Here is a 27,568-nt window from a genome sequence, read left to right as displayed (position 1 = left end):
TGAAATAGTGGTACATACTCCTGACTTCTCTGCCCCTTTTGTTTTGCAGACCGATGCATCTGGCAATGCCCTAGGGGCTCTGCTACTGCAAAGATGGGGGGAAGATGACCGTCCAGTTGCCTTCGCAAGCCACAAACTCAGCCAATCTGAAACCAGGTACACAAGGATAGAGAGTGCCTAGTGATACGCTGAGTGATAGAATATTTTAAATATTACTTGATGGGCTGGGAGCTCATGGTGGTAATGGACCATGTCCCACTGCAGTGGCTAACCAAAAAACAGAGCAAAAAATACCCGCCTTACTTGCTGGGCACTGGCTCTTCAACCATTCAAATTCACGGTAATGCACCACCGCAGCAAAGATAATCTTGTGGCGGATTTTCTTCTAGATGTTTCAGCCCGGAGGAGCCTGCCAAGGAGGCACATCAAGCATATGACAAAGAACATCAGGCCATTCAGGAGGCCATGCAAGAGGTCCACATGCCACAAGGCAGCTTAAGGGGGGAGGTCTGTGCTGGTGAGAAGCTGCCATAGGCCCAGGGAAACCCTGGGAGGCCCAGCACAGGATAAACAGCCCCCCCAACCCAAAGAAAACTTACCTTCAGGCACACAGCTGGAGCAGGAACTGGCACCGTGGCTGTGCAAGCCAGCATTTCGCCAGCTTTTCAAACAGCCGCTCCCTGGGTGGGGGAGCATGAGCCAATGGTGGTGGTAGGAGATGCCACTGCGGGAAGTTTTAAAATTCCCACCAGAAGCGGGGTGTAGGGGAAGCGGAGCCCTGAGGAAAATAAAGACACAACTGTAAGTACCTTCATTTCTGGGTTCCCCTCTGAGAAGAACACCACTGAACCCCTCTTTTCACCCAATAACATCAAGTTGTGGCAGGCGAGTTGAGGTTGGGGATAGGTCCTGATAAGAGAGGACAGTACAATACTGATCATGCTCACTAAGGTTGCCACAGGTCCACATGGCAACCAGCAGCCTGGGGAAACAGCGCCTGTCTGCTGCATAGAACCCCCAAACTTGCAAGCATGGGTCTTAGGAGCCAGGATGGGTCCATGGAGCAGATTTGCTCTGTTTCCCTACCCTCTCACCTCCCCAGCCACAGGCGCTGACAGTAGCCAGCTCGTGGGAGGGTGGATTGGGGAGGGAGGCACCACTGGCCACACAGGGGTGTATGGCTGCTCAGCTACTCCTCCAGCCTCCTGGGATGTGTGTCAGAGCACCACCAGGCTGCTGGATGCAGCCTGTGCAAGCAGGCTCAAAACCCCCTATATTTACAGCACTTCTGCCTCAGGCTCCTTAAACATCTGTATTTAGTCTAAATTAGTTTAATCTGAAGAACCTTGTCACTACATCTCTTCCATTTTATCCAATGAAATATTTTTGAATGGCTAGCTCTCTAGTTGTCTTAATTTGCCCTTGCAAACGTGTTACTAATTGAATTTACTTCCTTTATTTTCCTACTCTAAACAAGTGCTACAAATTCATTAATCATTCACCCACAGAGGACACAGCTTTGGACTAAACCATACACATGTTTCTAAGCAACAATGGCATTTAGCTTCATAATTTTTTATTAGTCTAAACAGCTAAGCTTTGATCATTCTCCCACAATCATCCATTGTAGTAACAAGAGAAAAGTAAATGCATTACTGTAACGAATTTCATTTGAGGTTGATTGAGTTCTTAATCTGACTATAATTATCCCATGTTGCCTAAATGAAGACTACGAGGGTCATGAATAGTTAAAACAATTTGACTTTAACTGTCAAGCAATTAGACTAAATGCATAAAATAAGTAAGTTAAATTAACAAAAAATTGTAAGACGCTGGGAAAACACTCAAGTATTTTACATGTATTTCGCATAATTATCTTTTGCAATAAGCTCTTTGGGGGATGACAGGAGATTTATATATAAGATCATTATGATATTTGATGAGAGGGCATGGATAAATATATTCCTGTATAAAATATGGAATTAATTTTGTTAATGAGGTTATTTACAACACAGACTATTTCCCAAGAGACAGAACATCCTTTCCTATCTTACAATTTTTATGCCATATTTTAAAAAAATCATGAAGTAGGCATTTAGATATGAAATTTGTGCATTTTAAAATCAGATATAAAGTATAAAACTTGTATAAGTGCAAGTATTCATGGAGTTGTATGGATTATCACCAGAAAAGAGACTGAAAGTGTAATTTAAAGTCTTCAGTGGGTATAAGTGGATGAAACTGCTGATTTCAGTGAATTTTCACTTCTTTATTCCAGTACAAAATTGGTCTTGGCAGTATCAGGTCATCTTAGGTCCCTGACACATATTACATATATTACACAATTAACTGGTTAATTGCTTGATATATTTAGACCAGCCATATGTGCAAAGTAATTATCACTCCAGAAAAATGTTCATGTAGCTATAAAAAAGAGTCAACCAGTTATAAAGTTTGTACTTGAAAATGTGTAACAACTTTATAGCTAGTTTCTATCCAGCTTTAATTTGAACTAGTAGCAGGGCCTTTAGAAACCAAAGACACTACCATATTTACCCAAATCCAAAACAATTTCAATTTAACACAGTCTCCCCAATAATTAAAATCTATACACAGACAATTATAAATTTGTTATAGTTTGACTCCTACCAGGTGCCTGCCCCCTATCATGTCCCACCTGGCCCTCCATGACTGTACCTGGCCCCCACTGCCTGGGCCCAGCTTTTGCCCCTGTGCCTGTGGTTGGCCCCCCTGATTCCCTGTCTCCCCTACTTCCTGCTCTCCTCTTACAACCTGCCTACCCCTTGCCATCCCATGCCTTCCCTTCCCCCACTCCCTGACTATTTCCTCCCCCTTATGTTCTGCTACAGTGTTGCTCCTCTGAGGCAGTCAGTGGCAGCATGGCCCTGGCTCAGGCCCATTACAGCCCAGCCTGGGAGAATCAGTGTCACCTCTGGGCTGGGCTGCATCAGAGCTGAAGGCACCAGGCTGGAGGTAAAAGAGAGGGGGCAGGATCAGGAGAGAGAGGAAGGCTACAGCAGGGGATCAGGGCAGGGAGGCAGAGGTAGGGAGGAAGATACAGTCATGAGGGCCAGGGAGTGGAGGGAGCAGGTTACAGGTCCTCCCCCCACACACACACTATGGTGTCTGCACTTCCCTGGGCCACAAGCCACATCCCCTACCAAATGAGCCATTCTAGCATGGGGCAGGCAATGGCTTAGTTTCAGCTTCAGCCCCAAACTGGAGCCAAAATTTGAGCTGACCACACTCTGCCTTGTGTTGGTACTCAAAGCCAAAACAGGGCTTCTTTTCTCCATGCTGACTGATGGAAAAAGCCTCATCTTGGATTCAAGTGAATAGAGTAACATAAAAACACTGGGCACCAATACACAAGAAGTGAGGCTGCTCTGATGTGCACAAGATTAATTAATCAAGCTTGCTGTAGCATTGTAATTACTGTACTCAAGCATCTCATGTGTCAGAGTCCTGGTTCTTAAAAATGGCAGAGAGGGTACTTTAACTAAAGCTCATCAAACAAGCTTTAGTTAAAGCATTCCCACTGCCTTTTTTAAGCACCAGGATATTGATACATGAGATGCTTCAGATGCTTTAAGTAGAGAGCCACTCTAATTAAAGCATCTCCCCCTCACTTTGACTTGCAGAGCATGTGTATATGTTCACTCTTCCTAGCATGCTAGGCAAAGTAAAGAACATGTAGCATCCAGTATAGAAAGAAACTAATATGACAGGAATTCAATGCAATGAATGCACTATTGTTGAAAATGGACAAGCCACTCTCAGCTGGTCTTGTAAGGCTCAGTTGTATCCATCTTGAAGTTAAATTTAGGCCTATCATCATTGGATCAGTGTGAAATATTTGTAGGGGAAGAAATTACATGAAATTTGATCAAGTTTTGATACAATTTTAAACTATAAACTTAGTTAACTGAAAGTTTGGTCAAGTTAATGATCTGTTTGAGCACCTCTGGTTCCTTTATAGTTCTGAACTGAATCTATACAAAATTTTTCTTTCCATGTGGCTTTATCATGAAACAAGTGAAACCTAGCAGTTTATACCTAAGTTTATCATTAAAGTTTCAGGCAATTTAAGAAAGTTATTCCAGAAAAAAATTGTGGAGTCAAACTTACATAATCCAAACCCAAAGAGATATTTGACCTCTACTAGGTAAAATAAAGAAACTCTGTCCTAATATGTATATAAGTTTTACACCAGATTAATTTCATTGGCATTATAGATGTTACTTCTAATTTATGCATATATAGGTAAGAGAACAACCTGTTTTTTCAGACATGTTCACACTTTATACTTCAGTGCAGTATAAAGATGCTTGCATACTAGAATTAGTCTAGCAAAGACAGATTGGTGACTTAGCAAATTTACCTAGTTTGTGGATTAATTAGGTTGCCTAGAGATTTTTGTTCCCATGACTAGACTTAGTACTGTACCCAAGCTAGATCTCTTAGTTTCTGTTACATATATAACAGCCATAACATATGAAGCATTAACACTAAGGCTTCATACGTATATTACACTTAGCAGTTTGGAGTATTAGATTGGGTTTAGGTGATTAAATAGGTGCCAGGAGCCTGATCTAAGGTAAATCATGGGAAGGAGACAGGCAGACAGGATTGGGGGGGAGTGGGACCTGCAGGGAAGTTTGGGGAGCTAGCAGGATCTGTGGGGGGGATTGGTGGGGGGCAAAGAAGCTAACGGGGCTAGGGGGCTGGGGACTGGGGGGGGCAGAAGAGTTTGGTGGGATCAGGTGGCTAGCAGAGTCCACAAAGGAACTTAGGAGATCAGGGTGGGGGCAGGGGGTGGAATTGGAGAGCCTCTCCAACCCTGCCAAACCCCCTTAGACCTTTGCAGCCCTCCCAATGCCACCAAGCCACGCCCAGTACCATAGTTTGCTCCTCTAGCCAGTTTTACTGATGTTTGCAGGTGCCAGGAGCCCAATTAAAGGAAGTTAATGTGGAGGGAGGGCTGGGTTAATAGGGTAGGCTGGTGGCTTCACAGAGGAGATTGCTGGAATCTGGGGGCAGGGGCTCTCCCCTGCCACCAAGCAGGCCCCCCCCCCCCCCGAGCCCTCCTCCTCCTCCAGACAAACAAACCTCCTTTGTTCCCACCCACTCCTACCTCCACCCCAATGTACTTCATTTGGCTCCTAGCACCACCAAACACCAGTACAACCAGCAGCAGGAGCAGCTTGTGGGATCGGGGGGTTTGGCAGGCTTTGGGGGAGCTGGCTGATTTGTAAGGGGGGCCAGGGAGTTGTCTGTCTGGGTGTGGGAGAAGGGATTGGGGATTTCCCAGCCCTGAGGCTACACTCAAAATGTGTGCAACCAATCAGTTAGATTGGTCTAACTATGCCTGCTCTAATTTTAGGATACCTCCAAGATATAGTTAAGTTACATAGCGTTGGTCATTTTTTGACTGGTCTAACCTTCCTGGAACTTCTGTATACTTCACACTTAGATCAACCTAACCTGGGATCTAAATGTAAGGTCCATGTGTGGGTAAATTAACTTAGATCGGGTAGCCATTTTTAACATGATCTAACCTCTTCCAAACATCCCTGAACACCTGTACCTACCCCACCCTAAAAGTCAGTTCTAAGCTCACTGAACCAATGGGAGTTTTTGTATTGACATCAATGAGATTTCAAATATATGATAGATAGGCTAAAGAATGAAGTCCTGCCAGTCATATTGTTTTAGCAATGAACAAAATATTCCTTTACTTTAATGAATCAGTAGAATCCTGCTAGCTTATACTTGTATTTCATTCCACCTGTATTGAAACAAAAGGTATGATTAGTTGATTTACAGTATGTGGTTTTCTTATTGAGTGTCTTGATTCCCTGATTTAGCTGAATGCTTTTGTAGTTACATTGTGATACAGTTAGCAGATCAAACTGCAGAGGTGCAAAGTCAAGGGACATGCAGAATTCTAATACTCACTTTTTAATTTTTTTTTTTTAATGAACATGCATACTTGGCTGATTCACTTTCAAAATTTACAGATCCAGCTGTGCACCTCTCTCCATCTTCTGTATAATTCATGGGTTCAGCTGAATTCTATAGCTGCTGAATTTTTGCATACTTTACTGATCAAGCTGCATATTTCATCACTTGAATTTTAGCACAGAGGTACTTTGCTGATCAAACTGCATAGTAAACTGATGAAGATGGACTCATTTTTTAAAGCTTATGCCAGACCTTGATTGTCCTATCTGCTTTAATATCTCACTTTGCTATTCATATTCCTTTGTTTTACTGTATAAAAAAAATGGATTATTTTAGGCAGCAGCCATTGTACTATGAATACTTTTATTTTGCAAATACAATGAAGAGATTGTTATTTTTTTTAATCTTCACATGGAGGAAGTGAAGTAAGCCCTTATCACCAATAAATTCAGCCTTTGAAAACATTTCTCCATTATTTAGAAGGAAAAAATTAATAATCTTTCCTTTTTTGATGAGATTCACAACTCAAGTTAAGTCATAAAAAACAGTAATTCCTAACCAGACTAAATTTTAATGAGACGTTGAGGGGGGAATATGCAATCAGAATGGAAAATTCTATAAAAATAATGCAATAAGGTATCATCATCAGCAAAGAAAATAACTTTATTAATCACTGCATTTGGTTTGGTTTTTTTTCTTTACTTTTGTGCTCTGGGAGCAGAACCTACACAGCTGTCTACACTCAAAACTCCTGTCAACTTTAATGAGAGTTCTGTACAGAGTGCACTACAGGGGCTGGGTCCTTCATAGCTAATTGAGGACTTATGCAACATAATGACTGCAGCATCTATAACATTTCTAATTTATGTGCCCCTAGATCATTAATATTGTAGAGAGACTTTAAGTAACATTTTAGACAGACTCTAAAGACAATGAGAACCTCAGAGAGCACAAACTGCGTAGGGACTTCAGGATTTTTCCACAGTTAATAAAATATGGAGTTTAATCAGTGGTTCATTATCTACTGGTGATCACCAGTTTGCTGGAGGGTACGTATAATTACTCTTTGAACTGAAAAGTAGTTAAATGTATTGTAACAGAGTGCCCCTGCTTGGTGGATTAGTGATGTTGGCCAAGGCTTAGGAGGCAAGAGACCTTGATTTTTTTTATTTGTAATCCAGAAGCTCCTGATCTCTGACTCACAGAGCTATTGTGAGGACTGACTCATTGTTTAATTAAAATAATAATAATTCAGTGATTTGAACACAGTAAGTGTTCGGGGTATTTTTATTGGAGGCTCTAGAAGGAGCTTCTTTGTAGTATAAGTATTCCTCTTTTCCCTGACAGGGCTAGGTTTTGCCTGTTCCTGTCCTTTGCTTTTTTCCTGTATTCAGGAAGCTTTCCTTTTCTTTCCCTCCCAGGACTAAGGAGCAGAAGTCAGGGAATTAACTTCCTGTTTGAAGAACTAGATAACTTAATTGAAAGTGGGGTAATTATGTAGATGAAAGCAGGCAGAGCAGGGCTGGAGTGGGGAAGCCTACCGGAATCTTCAAAAGGCTACATCAAGGGTAGCAGTCAAAGTACATTCCTTTCTAATCATTGTTCATGTTCAGTGCAAGCAATGCTGTAAAGCAAGAATGCCTCCTAAACTCTTTATGAGATGTTGTTAGCTAGAGGTAATATCTAAGCATAATATGCAGAACCCTTTACAGTGATGAAGCATACATCTCCTTGCAATTTTTAAAAAATAAAAATAGTAAAAATCAAGGCCTATAAAAAAAGGGTTATATATATATGTGTGTGTGTGTGTGTGTATGAAAATAAAGTCCTAGGTTTTTCACATTCCCAAAGCGTAGACTTTAAGAACAATGCTAAAAGTCATGAGAGTTGACAATGCTGTAAAACTACAACAAACCTGTAGTGGACACTTACTTATCTCAGTCTAGTTTCCTTCTAGATGCCAACAGTTAGAGATTAGCTTAAGCAAAGAAACCAGAATTTTAGAATTTACAGTTTTCTTTACTTGTGCCCATAAATTGAATGAGCAGTAATAAGAAGCAAGAGTACCGGAGTAGAAAAACAAGAGCTTACACATATCATAGTCTTGGAAATAGATGTTTTTAGCCACACTAACCAGTTCCTTTAGTACCTCCAATGGATTTTTCTACAATGTTCTTTTTAAAACAGCATTTGTGGTTCATCAACAATTTTTAGCTGAGGCAGTAGATGCCAGCTGAATCATATTCTCCTTGCTTACTAATATAGCTTCCTATATACACAGTCCTATCTTTCTCTGCCAACTTCTCTGCCCTTGTATCCACTTTCTTTATTCCTCTGTCACTTCAGGTACAAATAGTAAGAAAAGCAACATGAAGAATATGGCTGTATTTTTATATTGATCGTAGAAATATATGCTGTGATTTTGGGGCTCTCAAATGGATATTAGTTAAGGTAGAAAAGGCAATCAGGTAGAGATGATGCCTTCAGTTTTCCCTTGATGTTACAGTTTTCTTTTTCTGCTGGCATACAACCTAATAGCTTTGCTGAACCTTCTGTGACAGGAAAAGTCAGACATATGCATTACAGAAACCCATGACTGACAGAAAATGCATTTTATATATACACACATACATACATACTCCAAACCTCAACGTCATTATGAGGTCTAGTGAGGCTGATTTATGGACCTAGATGTTACTGGCAGCCTTGAGGACCCGTCTAGTGAATAGAATTCTATAATGGTCCAAAGCCGGCAAAGTATTTCCTATACTACATTTCCTACGCAAGTCATCATAGATTAAAAAGTGTGCAGTGATACTATTGGTCTTGGGAAATAGGAATATGAAGCTTCTTCATTGTATCAGGATTGATTCCATTTACCAAAGTTGCTGAGTCCACCCAAATTTGCAAAAGAACTGGGGAGATTTTTCAGTTAAATGGGAATGTCATACATTGGGAAACATCACTGTTGTTCTTCTGGCACAATTTTATGTCAGAATCTGTCCTTGCACTGATATGCTGAAGCCAGTGTAGTTTCACTGAAATAACCCTGAGAATTTAGCTTCTAACTTTTTAGCTTGTACTGCCCCAAACTCGTTTGGCAGTTTTCAAACTTTTAGATTTGCTTCTTTAGCAACTTCCTTGTAAATTGTCTTTTTAGTTCACTTCAATACCCAGCAGCAAGTCTTTGGTCTGTGAATTAGGAGATGGAGATTGTTTCCATATGTGTATATGCATGTGCATATATGGCCCTCCTTACTCGTTCCGTCCATTTCTGAATGATTTACCCATTGGTGGGTAAATGATTGAGAAATCCTTGCTTGCAGAAAGTCATGTGCTTAAGGAGGTGGGTGGGGGTGGGGGAGGCTAGGGAGTGGAGTGGACAGGTAATAGTTTTGGGTACTGACCCTGGAGGAGGAAAAGGCACAAAAGTAGCAGCGGCTATGCTGCTGGCCTGGTTTCCACCATCAGCACATCTGCTGATGCCACCCAGAGCACTCAAGAATCCAGTTACACCTCTGCTTGTAGAGATTAGTAATAGACTACTTTTCCACAGTGTCTGTAAAGTATGGGGTGTTGATCAGGCTCCCCAAATACCTCTCATAGAAGCAGCTTTCATTTTTTTTGTTATGTATATTTACAAGTAGTTTATATTTGTTTTCCTAAAGGTCTGGAAGTGTTTTGCTAGTGCATATAACTAGGCATACATGATTGAATAATACCCAGTAAAACCCATTATCTTCTGTTCAGGCATTGTAACTTAAAATTGCATTTAGCTTTTGTTAAATAAATTTGACAGATCATGATTCAGGTAATTAAGAAACACTGTATACAGTAGGAGACTTGACTTATTTATTCACTGAATTATGGTGATATATGGTATGGTGCATTACAATAAAAACACAGTAATCGGACTACAACTCCAGTGGAAACAATGGCAGTTGTGCAGTAGCTCATGATGTTTCATAATTATGTGGTAGTGTAAATGACTCATATCGCCAGCACAAACGTCCTATATTAAATGTAAACAAACACATTACTAGGTACAACTTTTTATTGAGGATTGGCAATATTATTAAGCAGTGTTCATGAAACCATAGCTAAGATTGCATATGGGTTTCATTTTACATCTTCTTTCTACTCTTCTTATATTTGGAACACTAGTTTGGCTTTAAAAATTCCATATTTACTCAAAGGTAAAGAAGACATTTTACCCAAAGTTTGTCTAAAATTGACTTTATGGTTACAGTCCCTTCTGAAATATTCTGTTATTAATTTACAAAAATTTTCTAGTATCTACTTCAATCCTTCTAAAGTAATAGCAGCCTCTTACACTCTTTTCAAAATTTCAGGGAGAGAGGATCAGCTGGTGTAAATAGGTATAGTTACGATTACCATTGAAACTGTGCTGGTTTATGTGAGAAGACAAACTGATCCTCCAAACACCTAAAATTTGGACCATCTGGCCATCCTAGAAAATGAACTCTAGGCATTTGGGGTGCCTGTACAAATCATGGGGTTTAATCCTCATTAATTAAATAGGTTTATAAAATTTAAACGTGTTTATTTCGGAGTGTCACATCAGTGTTTGCACATACTAGCATTTCAAATAAATTAAGCCTGGTCCCCAGCAGGCACTGCAGAAGAGCAGGGCAGTCCCATACTGCCTCCCCCAGCCTGGGGCCCCCCAGTCTTTGCCCTTCCCCACAGCTGTGGGAGCAGGGAGCTGGCACAGGGCACAAGAAAAAAACTGCAGCAAAAAAAAAAAAGACAGCAATTTGAAAGCAGCAGCAATTTGAAGGGGTGGACTGCATCACCATCTGGTGAACAAAGAGACTCATTACATGTCTTTGACTGCCTTTGTGTTTGTATGCAACAAATCCTTGGGCATGATGCTTTAATTTGTGGCAAGCCCAACTAAATTATGTCAAAGGAGTTTAATTGAATGTACCAGAAAGACTTTTAAAGGGTCCAGAAAACCAGCTCATGCAAACAGTCATGACATCGCAATGCAAAAAAGGGCAAAAATTGTGGCCTTATACAAACACCCTTGAAGATAAGCTTATAATTCCCACTAGAAAAATTAAAGATTATAATTCCCACTAGAATTGTGGACAGACCCAGAGGAAGCACTGCCATGCCTAGGGTCATGGATGACCTAGTTAGGGGACTTTTGGAAGGGCTGGACATGTTTAAATCAGTAGGTCCAGATGCTCTTCCCCCAAGGGTGCTGAGGGAATTGGTGGGGGTCATAGCAGGGCCCCTGCCACAGCTCTATGAGTACTCCTGGGGCACTGGCCAGATACTAGAGGATTGAAAAAGGGCCAGTGTGGTCCCCATTTACAAGAAAGGGAGAAAGGAGGACCCAAGCAATTATAGTCCAGTCCATCTTACCTTGGTCCTTGGGAAGACCTTTGAGAAAATTATCAAGGAGCACATCTACAAGGGCCCAGCAGGTAATGCTCAGGGCAACCAACACAGGTACACTGAGAGTAGGTCCTGCCTGACTAACCTGGTTTCTTTCTATGATCAGGTCACAAAGTCCCTGGACGAGGGTGTTGGGGTGGAAGTCATCTTCCTGGACTTCAAGAAGGCCTTTGACACAGTTTCCCACCACATTCTCTTAAAAAAAACTTGGTGACTGCAGCATTGATGCCTACACAGTCAGATGGATGGCAAATTGACTTGATGGTTGCACCCAGAGAGTGGTGGTGGACAGGAGGGATGTGGGCAATAGAGTCCCCCAGGGCTGGGTCCTGGGGCCTGTACTGTTCAACACCTTTATCAGCAATCTGGAAGTGGGTGTGGAATGCATGCTGTCCAAATTCACTGATGACACCAAGTTGTGAGGCAAGGTGGGCTCACTGGAGGGGAGGGACAGAATCCAGCTAAATCTAGACAAATTACAGAGGTGGGTGGATGAGAATAGGATGGAATTCAAGCCAGACAATTGCAAGGTACTGCATCTAGGGAGAAGGAACCAGCAACACACCTACAGGCTAGGGAATACCTTTCTTGTCAAAATGGTGGCAGAAAGTGATCTTGGAGTCATTGTTGACTCCAGGATGGACATGAGCTGCCAATGTGAGGAAGCAGTCAGTAAGGCATCTACGAATGCATCACAAGCAGGTCCAGGGAGGTGATCCTTCCCTTCTATGAGGCATTGGTCAGGCCACAGTTGGAGTACTGCATCCAGGTCTGTGTGCTGCACTTCAAGAGGGATGTGGCTAGCATTGAGAGGGTCCGAGAAGGGCCACTCGCACAGTCCAGGGGCAGTGGGGCAGGCCCTACGAAGAGAGGCTAAAGGGCCTGAACCTATTCAACCTCCACAAGAGAAGGCTGAGAGAGGATCTGGTGGCCATTTACAAACACTCCAGGGGGGACCAGTGAGAATTGGGGGAGGCTCTGTTTCCCTAGGCACCACCTGGGTTTACTAGGAATAATGGCCACAAATTGTTGGAGAGAAGGTTCAGACTGGACATCAGGAGACATTGCTTTACAGTTAGGGCTGCCAGGCTCTGGAATGGGCTCCTAACCTGTGGGTCTGCAATAGGAGTCTGGACAGATATTTGGCTCGGGTGATATGACCCCAGCACCTGTTCCTGCCTGGGGCAGAGGGTCAGACCTGATGATCTCTTCAGGTCTCTTCCAACCCTAAGCACTATGATACTATGATAATTAATTAAGTTAGGGTTACAACAGCAACTATCATCCCTGGCTAACAGAGCTATGAGGTTTTTTTCCCCAGGCAAGTGGTCAGTTAAATTTCCAGATTATCTTTCATTTGGCAGAACAAGGGAAACCAAAGTAGCTGATTTTTTTTTCTTTTCTCTTGTTGACTAGAAATAGATTCCAAACTTAAAGAAATTAATGAACATCTCTTTCTATGATATAGACACATTTGAGCAGTGCCTTAGCTACTCTTGGAGTTCTTCTTTTTCCTTGAATCTGAACAGAGCTAGTTGGCTTATGGAAATCTGGAAAAGCACCTCACTGCTGAGGAAGGATTGAAGTTGGTCCCTCAGTCTTTGATTGGGGCTCTATTGGATTTGGGCCTCAAGAGAGAAGCTACATGCAATGTTTCTCTAAGCAGCTAACTCATTAATTCTTACAAAAAGAATATTTGTATATGCTTTTTTGGTTTTTTTCTTTATGATTTCCAGCCATTTTAAGTTACAGTGGGGAAGTTTGGGAAGTTTGTTTCATTGCTGCTGTTTTAGTTTTCTCGCAGGGTTTCTTGATGGTCATAATGTAACAGCACAGAAACAAATAAATTTGGATCGGTCGCCCAACACCGATGGCATCTAGGAAGGGTGCTGTTGGATCTAAGTAGCTCTAAATGCTTCTTTTTGTGTGTTTCCACTTTGTTTCATGTTGTTTGTTTATATGAAACAAGAATACATTTTTGTCTTGTGTTTAGGCTGCCATCTACTATAATCCAAGGTCAATCTCTGCAGTAACATAGTTTGTCAGTTGTTCACCTATTTCAATTTATACAGATTATTCCATCTTAAGTGCTGGAGTTTTCATGTTTCCTTAGTGAATTACACTTGATTACTGTGATTTCAGACAATTTTTTCCAGTTTATCAAAGTCAAATTCTTTAATTCTCAGTCTTTGTCCCGGATTGTGTTAGGTGAATTGTCTTAGAGGTGTTCACCTGTTTTCAGTAGTGTAGCCAGGTCAGGGCAAAGGGGGACCGCCCTGTGCACCGTGAGAGGGGTGCTAGCATCCCCCCCAATGGGAAGCCCTGTCTGGTCACAGAAGCCAGGCAGCACAGCACCATATAACTAAGTGCATCTGGAGCTGAGAGAGTGACTGGAACAAGCACAATCTTGCTTTACTCCCCAACCTTTGCAGCAGTGGGGGAAACTCTGTGCTGCTGCTCCCTGCTCATAGAAGCTGGGTAGTGCCATTCTGCACCAGTGTTGAGAAGTTCCTCGGAGAGTCTAAATTGAGAAAGGGACTCTGTAAAGATAATCAAGTAAAATACCTGGCTAGATTCCACACCATCAAAATGAGATCAATTTTGTGTTGTCAGAAAAGATGGACACAATTAAGGACAAACAAAAAAGGTGTTAAAAACCTGGAAATTATAGCCCTGAGTAGAACTGCGGAAGAGTTGATATTTTCTTAGAAGAGAACAATGGAGCCATTAAGGGACTGAAGAAAAACAAGTGCTCAGGAATGGATTTTACCTTTACTAGGATGAAATTGTGTGATTGTATAGTTGTCTGTATTATGCAAAAATATTTGGCAAGATTAAAAAAAAAGCTTTACATTGAAGGATTGGAAGAGGTGATCTTCTAACAATACTAGAGAAAGATGACCTACAGAATTGCAGAAACTGCACGACCTACAGAATCTGTACTGCAAAATAATTTAATTTATTACCCATATCATCAAAGTCCTTTTCATGTTTCTCCTTGGCAGATTCAAAACATACAAGTATACTAATCTGAGGATCCTGAGGCAGACTGAAAATAAGTATTGGGAGGTGGACAGGAAAATCTTCAATAGTTTCATTACAGCAAATTATTCTACTCAATGGGCACATCTACATGAGATGATTACTACACAGTAGACTAATTAGTGTGCAGTAAACATCTCAACACCTACATGTGCACCCCTATTAGGCTGGGGTAAACTAATTTTTACTAGTATTTGCCAGTATTTTATGCATATTTAAAACTACTGTTCTGCTGTGGAGCAAAGTAAAGTACTGTCCTGATCCAAAGCTTATTGCAGCCCATTAATAGGCACATGTAGATGCACCTAATGTGGCACAATGGGCCATGGGTTGTGATGTTGCCGTACAATATGAGCATGAAACTGCTAGCCTGGTTGAAACACATTAACAAAGATGCAATATTGGCACTCAGTCAATGAGATGCTAAACTGTAGGTTGAAGATGATACTCAGGAGCAAACAAGGCAATCTGATATTTCCCAGAGCTTTCCTGAAAGTCTAATAGATGGGATCATGGCAGCAAAAGGCCTCAGAATAAAGATGCAATGGGAAAGTAACAGTTTAGAGTTTTCTGGAAGTGCTGAAAAAGGAGGAAAAGCACTTGCAGAGCTGAAATGATTCTTCCCCAGGACTGGTGAACATTTTGGTCTGCATATCAGTGTAGAAAGGCAAATATGATTGTCTTGTTCAGAAATGAAGAGAACTGTGTATTGTTTGTAGCCATGTTTGTCTAAGGACCTAGGCAGACAAGGTTCTTTGTGTAAATGTGATATCTTTTATTAGACTAACTAAATAGTTGGAAAAGATTGTTTTTTGAAAAGTCTCAGGTGCAAACATCCTTCTTCAGACATAGGGAGAGTCTGCTGTTGTTTTGTGTTCTCCTGGGTGGAATAGAAGCCAATATGTAAAAGGAAGGTCTGTGAAAATTCAAATGTCTGGCAGTGAGGATCAGAGGCCCTGGGAGACAATAGGTGTGAGACAGATAGATGCGGAGAGGGAAGGGGGACTGTTGACCTGGTGATAGAATGTAGCTGGTAAAATATAGAAAGGTTACCTGGGATTATCAGATAGCAGGCAGGTTATAATGTGCCATAAACCCAATGTCTATACTGAGTCCATGGTTTTTTGTATCCAGTAGATTTATGATGTTCATAGACTTGTCTATGAAAGGTGTTCTGTAAATTCCCTTCAAGGATTAAAACTGAAAGACTGGAGAGAGAATGTTTTGTGAGATGCTTCTACCCACAGGTAATTGGGTATTCTTGTCCATGATCAATTTTAGGTATGCATTCATTCTTGTACACTGTTTGGTTTCTCCTAAATATTTTCTATCAAGGCATTTAGTGCACTGGATTTGATATATTACATTTCTGTAGGTGCAGGTATGGTGATGGGTCTGTTGTGAGGTGTAGGTGAAACTATGTTGATAGGTTTTACATTTCTTGTCTATTCAATGTGTTTGGGGCCATAAGAAGTTTGCTTCTGGTGATGATACAGGCAAGGTTTGGTGCTTGTTTAGAGGCTAGGATGGGTGGTTCTGGGATGGTCTTTTTAAGAATTGGGTTGTCTTCTAGTATGGGTTTCAATTGTTTGCGGATTTTCTGTATAGGTTCCAGGGAGGGATGGTATGTCATAACTAGTGGTGTGTGATTTGTGGGGATTTCTTTTTGTACTACAGCAATTCTTCACATGGTATCCAGGTGGCTCTTTTAAAAATGTGGTTTGTCTTGTTGGAGACGTGTCCTTGCTAAATGAAAGCCCTTTTGAGATTTGTGAGGTGACAATCACAGGTGTTCTCAGTGCAAATTCAGTGGTATTCAAAGCCTTGGCTGTATATTAGCGCTTTCTTGATGTGTTTAGGGTGATTGCTGGTTCTGTACAGATATGTATGTTGGTCCATAGGGTTCTTGTATATGGTGATTTGTATTTTACCATTCTGGATATTGATCGTAGTGTCTAAAAAGGAAATGTTAGTGCTGGAGTATTCAAGAGATAGTGTGATGGAGGGATGATTATTGAAGTTGTGATGGAAATCAGTCAGAGATTGCAGGTTTTCAGTCCAAATGATGAAGATTTAATCTATATAACTTAGGTATAGCATGGATTTGATGGTGCAGTTCTTGAAGAATTCTTCTTCCAGGTGGCCCATAAAAAGGTTGGCATATTGTGGAGCCATTTTGGTGCCCATAGTTGTGCTCATGGTGCAGAGGAAGTGTTGGTTATTGAAAGTGAAATTGTTGTGTTGTAGGATTAAGTGTGTAAATTCAGCAATATCTTTAGGTCCGTACTGCAGATACATAAACCTGCTTTACGAGAGCAAGATTACAACTCAGAGTACAGACAGTACTTTGCCAGAAGGTACATGCCTTAATAATAGTGGTGGATCTTCTGATTGGTCAATGTGTAGTGAGAAGTGGTGTTGCCATGCATTGCCATTTGTATACATGCAGAGATGTATCATGTATAAGAGATGTGAGCAGCAATATTTTGCAGGTAGTGGTGTATGCAGGCAAAAACGTTTGAAAACCACTGCATTCAGGTATGCAGCAGCAAAATGAACATGCATAAATCTGTCTACAGTGTTAATGTAGTGTCATCACAGGGGGTGAAGTTCTGTTATAAGGAAATTGTAAAAGGGATACAGCTGCTGTAAGCATCTGAGTGGCAATTTTCTCTTATCATATATGTTCACCTAGATGTTTTTGTAATTTTTTTAGCAAATTTACCAGTAGGGGAAATAAATATAAAATGAATTGACAATGCAATCAGTTCAAGTCTGTTTACACACTTCACAAACACCCCACCCCTCTTCTCAACAGCTTCTCTTGTATTTTTATAGCAGTGGTGTACCAACAGGGGAGAGGATGGGGGCCATGGACTCCAGGCACCAGCATGGGGGGTGCCAGCCAGGCCCTTCAGAGCTGGGCAGAGTTCTGTGGCACCTTCCACATTTGGTATGTAGTTTGCCCGGTGCCCTCACCCGCCCCCACCCGGTGGGTTGCAAATATCTTTAGCTGTTTGGGCCAGAAATTATGGTCACCACCCCTCCCCTTGCATCCAGTTTGCCGTATTGTTAATTTCCCTGTGGACATGCCACGGGATGGGACAGGGGCCCCCGCTCAGATCGTCCTGGTGGGGAAGGGGGCACACAAATGCAAGCATTGGCTCTCGGGTGTTGGAGACCCATGGTATGCTACTGTTTTATAGCCTTTCCTTATATCAGTCATGTGATAGGTTGGACACCGGTAGTATGTTCTTATATTCCGGGACCTAATGAGTGGGGTTCTTTTTAACTCTCCTCTTTAATTATTGTTTCAAACACATTTTCCATGTACTACAATTCCCATTATCGAGGTGTTACTCTGTTCTGATATTCTAGTATCAATCTCTATTCCTTTTTCAGAGCAATACAGGATAATTTTTGTCCTCTCATACAGTAAGTGAAGATTTTAATGAAGTCCATACTTTGTTGAGAGCCTAGCTCAGTGGTTCTCAACCTTATGAGATTCAAGGAGTCTCTCATTAGACTCAAGGTGCCTCTTGGAAATAGCCAGCTCTTAGTTTTCATCCATTTTTGACTGCAGTTAAATACTAGAGGAATGTTTCTGCTCCAGAGAACTCCAAAAGATCACAACAGGTCAAAATGTTTTTAACACTATGGATTTCTATTTGACAATTCCAGGTTTATCTTCCAAGTTATGTTTCATATCTAACATGTGACATTGTGTGGCACCCCATAATACCCTTGGAAAGATTTCAAAGGTCCATGGTAACCTGGTTGATCATCACTACCCTAGCTACTTCATTTTTATGTTCTGTCACCATTTGTGAATATACACCAACTCATTCTGGTGACTTTTATCTACTCTATCAGTGTTATTTATGCTATTTGGACATCACTCAGTGACAGTGACTCATTCTTATTACTTTGAAGTAGTAGTTACTTTCATGACATGCTTGGATAAAGACTAATGCAAAGAGATCAGTAGCTTTTCTGAAATGTTACCTTATCCTCCTTAATGGCCCTCTTTTTCTGGTGGCCGTCCAACAGATTTACTGATTCTCTTTTAGGCTTCTTGCTTCTGATGTTATAGAAGCTCAGTTTCCCATTCCATAGTTAAGGTTCAGTTGATTGCTGCACTTAAAGCAACTACTTTATTATGTATAAAGTATACAACATATTCTTCCCAAAATTGCACCATTTCTCTGTTGCATGAAAAATAGATTTTTTCTGAGAATTTGCTAGTAATCTAGTCAATTACATAATGAGTTCAAATTAATTAAAAAAAAAGCATTTAGTGTCTGATCACATTTTTCCAAAATGGTCTTGATTGTGAAAATATAACACAAATGTTCAATATATTTAAAATTAACTGTCATTTGAGGTTTTGACCAAATTTGAAAAAAAAATGTATTTTAGGATTAAATGTCTTTACTTTCTTTCACTTTTTATAACTCTTCTTGTGCAGAGAAGTTCATGAAGAAATACCCTCTTTCAAAATGACTACTACCTCCATTACTTACTGTGAAAATAAATCCAAGCTGTCCTAGGGGAAAATGATAAACACTGGATGAACAGCATGAGGGAAAAATTGAATGTGCCTTTAAAATAATTGGTTTAATTGAAGATGTGACTGCACATAATATTATCCACTAATCATAATAACACTATATTTATTTCATGGTGTCACTCACTATAACGTACAAATTAATAATTAGGATGCTTTAACTCTGTTTCCCAATATTTTAATCTATTCTGATTCATTGACTTTTTAATGTTAAGTATCGTTTTATTTTCAGTTCAACTTAATGCTTATTTTAAAGAAAATTTACACTCTTCATATAATGGCTTTACCTTCAAATTTCCAATATGTACTGAAGTTTAGTTCCAGTTTAATGTAATCTTTAAGGGATATTTGTAGAATTTCTTTCTATTAATATATTCTATCTTTGGGTATTTGTTTATGTTCTCTGTGTACCTTCCTCATTTTAATCTTCCTGTTTTATCGTAGCAGAGGTTTTTCTTTTCTATTCTGTCTTAAGCTGAATTTCCATTTTCTGAAGATGCCTATGTGACATGAAAACATCTTGACCATCCCCATTTAAAGCAAATTGTTTTTTCTTGTCCTTCTGCTTCCTGTTAATGCATGGCATAGACTTTATCTTCCCAGTATTGTTTATTGCATGTTTCAGTTATTTTTAAGACAATATAATATGGCACAGGTATATCACAAAATAAGTTAGCAAACTCTGCAAAAGGAATAATACATAATATATTAGTGTTTCTCCACAAAATACAAATTTGCATTAATATTGCTCTAGGCAAATCTCACACAAGTACATGGCTTGACACACCTCAGCAATATAATGTGTTTTATTTTTGTTGTGTTTAAGCCAATACACAGTTGACTTAAGTGTTTTTTTAAGTGCTTGTCCTAAAATCTGAAATAAGCATTATTTTTACTTAAGCTTTGAGCCGAATAAAAAAAGCCGCATTATTCTTGGGTCTGAAAGTGTAGTCACAATATTGGTGATGTAAAAAATCTTCTTTTTATCCCAAGTATACTGATCAAAAACTTTAAAATTCCATTAAAAGTTTCTACCAGGGACATATTTTAAACCATCTGACAAAAGCTCATGTAGTCTTTAAATTTAACTATGTTTTTTACAGAATAAAGTTCATCCTAGTGCAAAGAGTTCTTTCTACATTTGCACAATACTCAGTTACTCCCATACTATGATATTTCATTGGCTCAGAGGGCATGTCTACATTCACTAATGCACTTTAGGTAATGTGTATTAAATCTAGTACCTCTATTGTGATGTACTAGAAAAATGTGTATTAGCTTATTTTAATGCACACTGGCTAAAGAGCACAGTTTTTCTGTGATGGTTTAATGTTCATGAAAGTAGGCTAATGTGCATTATTGAAGTGCATGCATAGACACACCAACAGTTCAATAAGTTATGATTCCTGCACTATACTATAGTTCACCCATAACACATACAGTATACTTTTCTTATTATTCAAATTAAGTTTGTTAGTGCAAATTTTTCCAAGGAAAGCAATTTATTACTGGCAATGTAAGTCAGTTTTCTGAATTTTGAGAACCATCTGGCCTCTCCACTGTCTACTCTTTGACATAGACATGGCCCAAGTAAAGGGTTTAGGTAAAGGAAGAGGAATATGTACTATGGGGATTATAACCACTTACTTATCTGATCAAATACTTTCCTGCTTGCTTATCAGCTGGTGAAAAATAAACTTGTTAATGTTTGAAAGAGATTTAAATATTAAAGCTACTATATTACATATCAATTTTTGCTTATTAATGCTGTATTATTTTATGCCAACTGTAGCTTATACATGTTTGATAGCAGTACAGGGCCTTATGAAATACGTTTTGGAGATTTTTTCATGTTTTATAAGTAAGTTCTGCATAAAATAAAATACTATAAGTTTTTTGGGGGGAAAAACAATAACAGGATTTGGTTTCAATCATTATATCTGCAGGATGGCAAGAAGTGTTTGGGGACCCGTAATAATTCAACATCTCACCTGAAGATGGCAGAAACAGATCCTAGCTTTCAGGTATTTCTTCATTTGAGTAATCATGGTATCTTTTATAGTGGTGTTTCTCAACAAAGTATAAAAATACATGAATAATATTTACAGTCTGAGCCAGTGATTTGTCAGCAAAAATCTTTTTTGAAGTCAACAAAGACTTCTGCTTCATGTGATTTCAGTTGGATGTATTTTAGCACTTAAACAATAGAGCACTTTGTCCAGTACAAACTGGGTTTTATGGGTAAGGAGAAAATAATTTTCAATCCCCTTGGTATAATTGCAATTCAGTGTATTGTGCCAGCTAACCAGATTATACCAAGAAAAGTCATCAGCAGATTGTAGCATCAGATGCCTTCATCCCTTTGTCCAGTAAAAGAAAAATGGCTTTTATAAAGAATCCCCAGAATCAAACCTTTTTACATGAGGATATCCAGTGACATAGACATTCTCTAGTAGAAACCAGGCTTTAGAACCATTTATTTAGAGGACAGTTGACAGCTATTATAGTGTTCGAAGGCTTTCTACAGTAAAATGTACACAGTTAATTTTACATAAGTGATTCTAAAAAAAAAACATGATATTTTCAGGAAGATGCTGCAGTTATAACTTAATTATATAAGGAAATATAGGTATTATATGAATTTATTATATGCACGTATAAGTGCTGTATGAGATGGTACACACATACACACACACACACACACACATTGATATATTTACCAAAATGGTGCACACACTATATGCCAATTATTTCTAAAATGAGTGCATAGATTAAAAAATCAGTAGCTGTTGATCATGAGAGTTAGAGATGCAGTCTCTGAATCAAAATGTCCTAGACTTTAAATGCTGGAGGCTGTAAGTGAGAGATGAATGGTAGACAAAACCCCTGGTCGTACTTACTCCCGTTCAGCATCCGCTCTCTGCCGTTGTGTGACACAGGATACTAGGCAAGATGAATTTATGGTCTAACCCAGTAAATGGCAGTTCTTATATTCCTGTTGCATTTTAAATGTCTTTGATGAATCCTTGTGTTTCAATATAATAACATAAAATACGACGTTGACACTGATCCTATGTTTTTCCTTTGCATTGGTTGACAGAAGTTGCGCAACCCTCCTTGGACTAATCCTGAAACTAAAACATCAGCTGAGAGAAATGAGAAGTCTGAAGACTCGATTAATACAAAAGAAAAGGCACTGTAAAAATATCGAAGCTATGTTAAAAATAATCTTCATTTGCTATTGTCTTCATATTCTTTTTAGTCTGGAGGCATGAAAATGTACCAGGTTTCTAAAGCATGCAACTTTTTTCACTATTTTATGAATGTTTGTAAATTAGTCTAGGAGGTTTCAGAAATAGATCAATTAGTATCTTTCAGCAATAATCCAAAATGGATGTTCAAAGAAATGCTTTGTAATACAGTCCAGTTTTTTGAAACTTTATTCTGCTTTGATCAGTAACTTGCTTATTATAAATTAGTTTGTTTTGTAAAGAAACTACCGTTTGGAAGTTCATTTTCTTAGTTTGATTCACAGCTGTCTTTGCTGTTTGTTGGTGGTTTGAAGTCAAGCTAAGGCTATAAGCTGGTTAACAACAACAACAACAAAATCCTAGTAGAAGTGAAGTGCGACTTACCAGAGTGACTGTGAAAATAGCATGCTAGGGTTTGACACATACTATTTTTCCACATCTTTCATTTAGGGGTATGTACAAATGTTATATTCCAGCAGTTGGAATTACACTTCTACCAGTTGAAATGCTCTGCGTACAAGCAGTCAAAGCACTTCAAGCACTCTAAAAAAGGCCAGCGTGGTGGAAATTTCCACCACATTGGATGAGGTTAAAGTGCTAACTGATTGGGGTTCAAGTCTGATTGAATGCTTTGCATGCATCCCCAAACAATTGGAGCTGCTGCTCTAGAATCCCAGCCTGCCTTGTTCTTTCTCCCCCTGCTCTCTCTTCCCCCATGGGCAGACAGTCAGTAACTCTACTGCTGCAGACCTGTATCACAGCAAGACCCTCCTTCTCACAATGGAGGGGTCAGGAAAGCCCCTTTCCATAGCTCAGGGGCTGTAGTGTGTAGCTGTCAGCTCTGCCACCCTCTTATGGCATTCTTTGAGGCCCCTGATCTCCCTGAGACCCCAGCCCCACACAGACACTGACCCAGCATGAAATGCCACAGGAAGGTAGTTTTCTCCACTCACAGCACTTCAGTGTCCTGCACCTATAGCCCAAAGTGTGGGGCTACACATACTAGCTTGAAGTGCCATGAGGGCAGGGACATTCCTTCACCCAAGGTACTTGAGAGCGTCACGCTGCAGCCCCATGAGTGGATGCAAGTACAGGCTTTGAAGTGCTGTGGGGATGAGGTTTTTCCTTGCAGCCCTGTGCATGGGGTATGGGCACTAGCTTGAAGTGCTGCATGGAGGGCACCAGTCCCATGCAGCACTTGAAAGCCAGCATCTGCAGCCCCATGCATAGAGGTTGCAGGTGTGGGGGTCTTTAGTGCCTCATGGGGGAAAAGTTCCCACCATGAAGCACTTGAAAGCCATATGCATGTAGCACCGTGCATGGGCTGTGATCACTGGCTTCCAGTGCTGCAGAAAGTTAAAGCTGTCTTCTGCAGAGCTTGAGAGACCTAAGCCTTGGACATGGTGACGGGTCTTCCTAAAAGCAGAGCCCCAGCAGAACCATGTGCAAAGCCCCCAACTGAAGCCAGTACTGGTTACGGTGGTAGGGGCACAGCTCCTCCTGTCCCTTCCATGTAGCTAGAACCCAGTTTTAAAATGACAGAAGATCTTCTCTTGATCTGCTCTCTGATGCCTGACAACGGTTAAGGAAAGTTGGTTGGTGGAGGGGAGCTCCATGGGGCACCATCCAGTTGGTGCTGTCACCAATATTCAAGCAGGCAGAGGGGCCTGCAGAGCACATGGAATTCATACTCTGGCTCCCCTGACTGGGTGCTTTTGGTGTTGCAGGTTGTCTAGGCTAGGGACAGAAGTTATGCATAAACCAGCTGAAGTCATCAGAAACTAGTTTAAACCTGTAACAGAACAGAAGTCCAGTGCACATGGATGAATGGCTGAAACCGGTTTAAGATAAACCTGGTTGAATGTAGTATCAGACCTAACTAATTTGGGTCAAACTTTTATGAAATTTCTGTCCCAGACCCCTTCCTGGTTCAAGTTAAATCACAGTTCCCCAGCATCCCAGCACGCTTTCCAGCCCTGCACTGGGCTGTGCTGTCTTTTCCAGCAGAGAAGGGTTTGGGTGGAGGAGGCAGGGACTGCCTACCCCCAGACAAACCCCAGCTGAGATCTGGGACCAGGCAGGGGAGCTAAACTTCCCCTGAGTACGAAGCCTCCCTGCCCTGCCCTGCCAATAATTTTCTACTGGCTGTGACTATGGACTACAAATCCCAGAGGAACCTGGAAGCAGGAAGAGGAAGTGATAAACAACTTTTCAGAGTCCTCCTGGTATAATTCTGGACCACAAATCCCAGATACCTCAGGGGCAGCTGGAATAAGAAGTGAACACACAGCCCATGCTGGCTACTAGCACCCCCTGGTTTCTGGCCTGAGCCACTGCAGGTATGTGGCTGCATTTTCTGAAGCAAAAGTGAATATCCAGTTTCTCAGAATAGTAGTTTCTCAGTTTAATCTGTGCAGCTTAAACTAACCTGCAAAGACTGAATTAATTCAGCTTTGGGCTTTTTGATTGTCTGTACTTAGCCCTAGACAACTTTTTGCATGCTTGTACAGGTTTCACCCAGTTGAATTTTAACTGTCTTCAATTAAGTGGATGAACTTTAATTGATTGAATTGAATGCGTATATGCACTATTTATATCTCTTGGCTAGCAGTTACAGGGATGCTTATTCTAACTGCTAGCACTGCAAGCTTACTACAGGTATTGTATTACATAATGTGCATTTTGTAGTTTATGCAACAATAATAATGACAATACTCATAGAACACAGTTGAGATTGTTAAAAATTGTCTTGATGGTTGTATAAATGCATTCAAATTGGTTTGATAGATTCACAGGATCCATACTGATTGTTGCTTGAAGAAACACAGTTGTTATAAAGCATGTAAGCATTCTTTTTATTTGAAAGAGAAACGTAATAGCTCACTCTGAACAATGAAAGGAGAGGGAATTAGTATATGGAAAATAAGATTAACACATGGAAGAGGAAAAATACTTTGCTATGGATTGCTCTTTGTTCAAAACATTCTGGTTGTTCACATATTTTGCCACTAACAGAAGGCCAGACACAATCACATGACTAATCACCATTCTTTCATTCCAATAAAAAATGGAATGAATGAAGCCCCTATGCTAAATGGACCAGGCCTGAACCACCCCCAAGCCCTGAGCTAGGAATCTGGGGGAGAAGGGGGAGGGCTGTCATGTCAGGGGGACTCCATTCACCACCCCTCACCCTGCCCAAGCAACCTGGCAGCTCTAGACAGAAGCATGCAGCATGGGACTGCCCTGGTTTTTTTGCCACACCAGGAAATGTGCCTCGGGGTGGGAGGGGTGGCAAGGGAGCTCCAGGAACACAGTCCAGCCCTCCCCTGAGCCCCTGAACCAGCAAGATGTAGGAGGCCCCTTTCCTCCATTTCCCCACCAGATGCTGCTGACAGCTGACAGCATCTGGGGAGAGGGCTGGTGAGAGGGCCTGCTCTGGCAGTAGCTGCCAGAAGAAAGACCCCTGCCTCCTTCCTTCATAGCTCCTCCCCAGATGGGCCACAGTATACTGTGGGATCATGATGGCTGCAGAGACAGAAACCCCCTTTCCCATATGCCAGGCTGCACTTGGGGCTGTGATCAGAGGTTGTCATTGACTTGGATCACTGACATCTGAGGCCAGCCTGGAACTTGGGCAGAGCAAAAAAAACTCTGCCCCTGGCTACAGCACAGTCTTGTGAAACCTCACTTGGGATGGCAGCGACTGTGATCTTAAGTAAACCCTCGATGGGATGTGGCATAGACATTCAATAAAGTGTTACAACAGAAAGCACTTTAGGCTAGTACACATCCATCCAGGCTTAACTTAGAGCAGGATACACCATTTTTCAAGTGCCCTAATAAGCTTTACAGTCATAACAGAGCAAAGGTTCATGGCTCTTAAGTGTAAGTTCTATGCCTAGCCTAAGTTAATATCCAAGAAGTGTTATCTCATGAAAAGTTGAAAGCATATTATGTATATTATGGCTGATAACAACTGGGTGCAGACAGAAGTGACAACTTTTGCCAAATCTGGCCTCAGAAAGCAGTTTATAGCTGTGACAAGTGCATGGCTGCAAGCAGTTTGAAAAATGGCTGATTGGCTGAAAGATCTGACTTTATTGCATGAGGTATCAGATAAAGACATTTAAAAATGTAGTGTCTTTTGTAATTTGTGGCTGAGGAGCTCTCAGCCTGTTGCTGTTTTCAGAATGGGAGGGTGGAAGGGATTGAAAGGAGTTCAGTTTGGAGGTTTTTCAATCCCCTTGGATGGTGGGGCAGGTGTATTGGAGCCCTCCCCAACCCCCAAGGTGGGGAGGTTCCAATTCATCTACCCCACCCTCTAAGCACTGGCTGGAAAGCCCCAAGAACAAGTTCCCTCTGCTGCCTTTTCCCACTCCCATTCTGATGGTTTACACCCAAGGGTACTCAAGGAGCTAGCAAGCATCATAGCTCAGCCCCTGGCATGGATCTTTGAGAACTCCTGGTGCTCTGGTAAAGTTCCCAAAGATTGGAAGAAGGCCAGTGTCGTGCCTATCTTCAAAAAAGGGAGGTAAGTAGATCTGGCAAACTACAGGCCCATCAGCCTGACCTCTATCCTGGTGAAGGTCTTGGAAAAGATTATCAAAGAGGCCATCCTTAATAAACTAGCTGATGGCAATATCCTGAGGGATACCCAGCACAGATTTGTCACGGATAGGTCATGCTTAACCAATCTCATTTCTTTTTATGACTAGGTGACCTATCACCTGGTCAGGGGGGAAGAGATTGACGTCATATATCTTGACTTTAAAAAGCCCTCGATCTGGTATCCCACGATCACCTCTTGGCAAAACTGGCTAACTGCGGCCTAGACCTCACCATGATCCACTGGCTGGGAAACTGGCTCCGTGGTAGGACCCAGAGGGTGGTGGTTGATGGTAGCCGATCGTTGTGGTGCACAGTGACCAGTGGGGTCCCTCAAGGCTCTGTCCTAGGGCCTATACTTTTTTAACATCTTCTTCAGTAATGTAGACATTGGTGTCAGAAGCAGGCTGGCCAAGTTCGTCAATGACACCAAACTCTAAAGCATACACACCTGAGGACAGGAGGGTGATCCAGGCAGATCTTGACAGGCTCATGAAGCAGGTGGATGAGCACCTGATGGTGTTTAACACCGAAAAATGCAAGGTTCTTCACCTTGGGAGGAAAAACCTGCAGTATGCTTATAGGCTCGGCAGTGCTTATAGCACTATGGACGAAAGGGACTTGGGGGTCATGATTGACCACAAGTTGAATATGAGCCTGCAATGCGATGCTGCAGCTAGTAAAGGGA

The 27,568-nt window shown here is 41.1% G+C and overlaps 1 protein-coding gene across 4 annotated transcripts in view; it reads left to right on the top strand.

Moving 5' to 3' along the window:
* Positions 1–27,413, top strand: part of LUZP2 (leucine zipper protein 2) — a 420,158-nt gene extending 392,745 nt beyond the window's left edge. For 3 of the 4 annotated variants that reach the window (XM_090032836.1, XM_090032837.1, XM_090032839.1), the window contains 2 exons: positions 20,968–21,045; positions 22,122–27,413. In XM_090032836.1, the coding sequence (XP_089888962.1) occupies positions 20,968–21,045; positions 22,122–22,223 (180 nt within the window). In that variant the 3' untranslated portion in view covers positions 22,224–27,413. Of the gene's footprint in view, positions 1–17,292; positions 17,408–20,967; positions 21,046–22,121 lie in introns of all 4 variants that reach the window. The other variant, XM_090032838.1, reaches the window with a different exon arrangement.
* The last annotated feature ends 155 nt before the right edge of the window (positions 27,414–27,568 follow it).

The sequence above is a fragment of the Crocodylus siamensis genome, chromosome 2 (assembly GCF_052110815.1).
Source record: "Crocodylus siamensis isolate JL-2025a chromosome 2, ASM5211081v1, whole genome shotgun sequence".
Lineage (NCBI taxonomy): Eukaryota > Metazoa > Chordata > Crocodylia > Crocodylidae > Crocodylus > Crocodylus siamensis.
The sequence above is the reverse complement of the archived record's forward strand: the minus strand, read 5'-3'. Positions and strand labels throughout refer to the sequence as shown.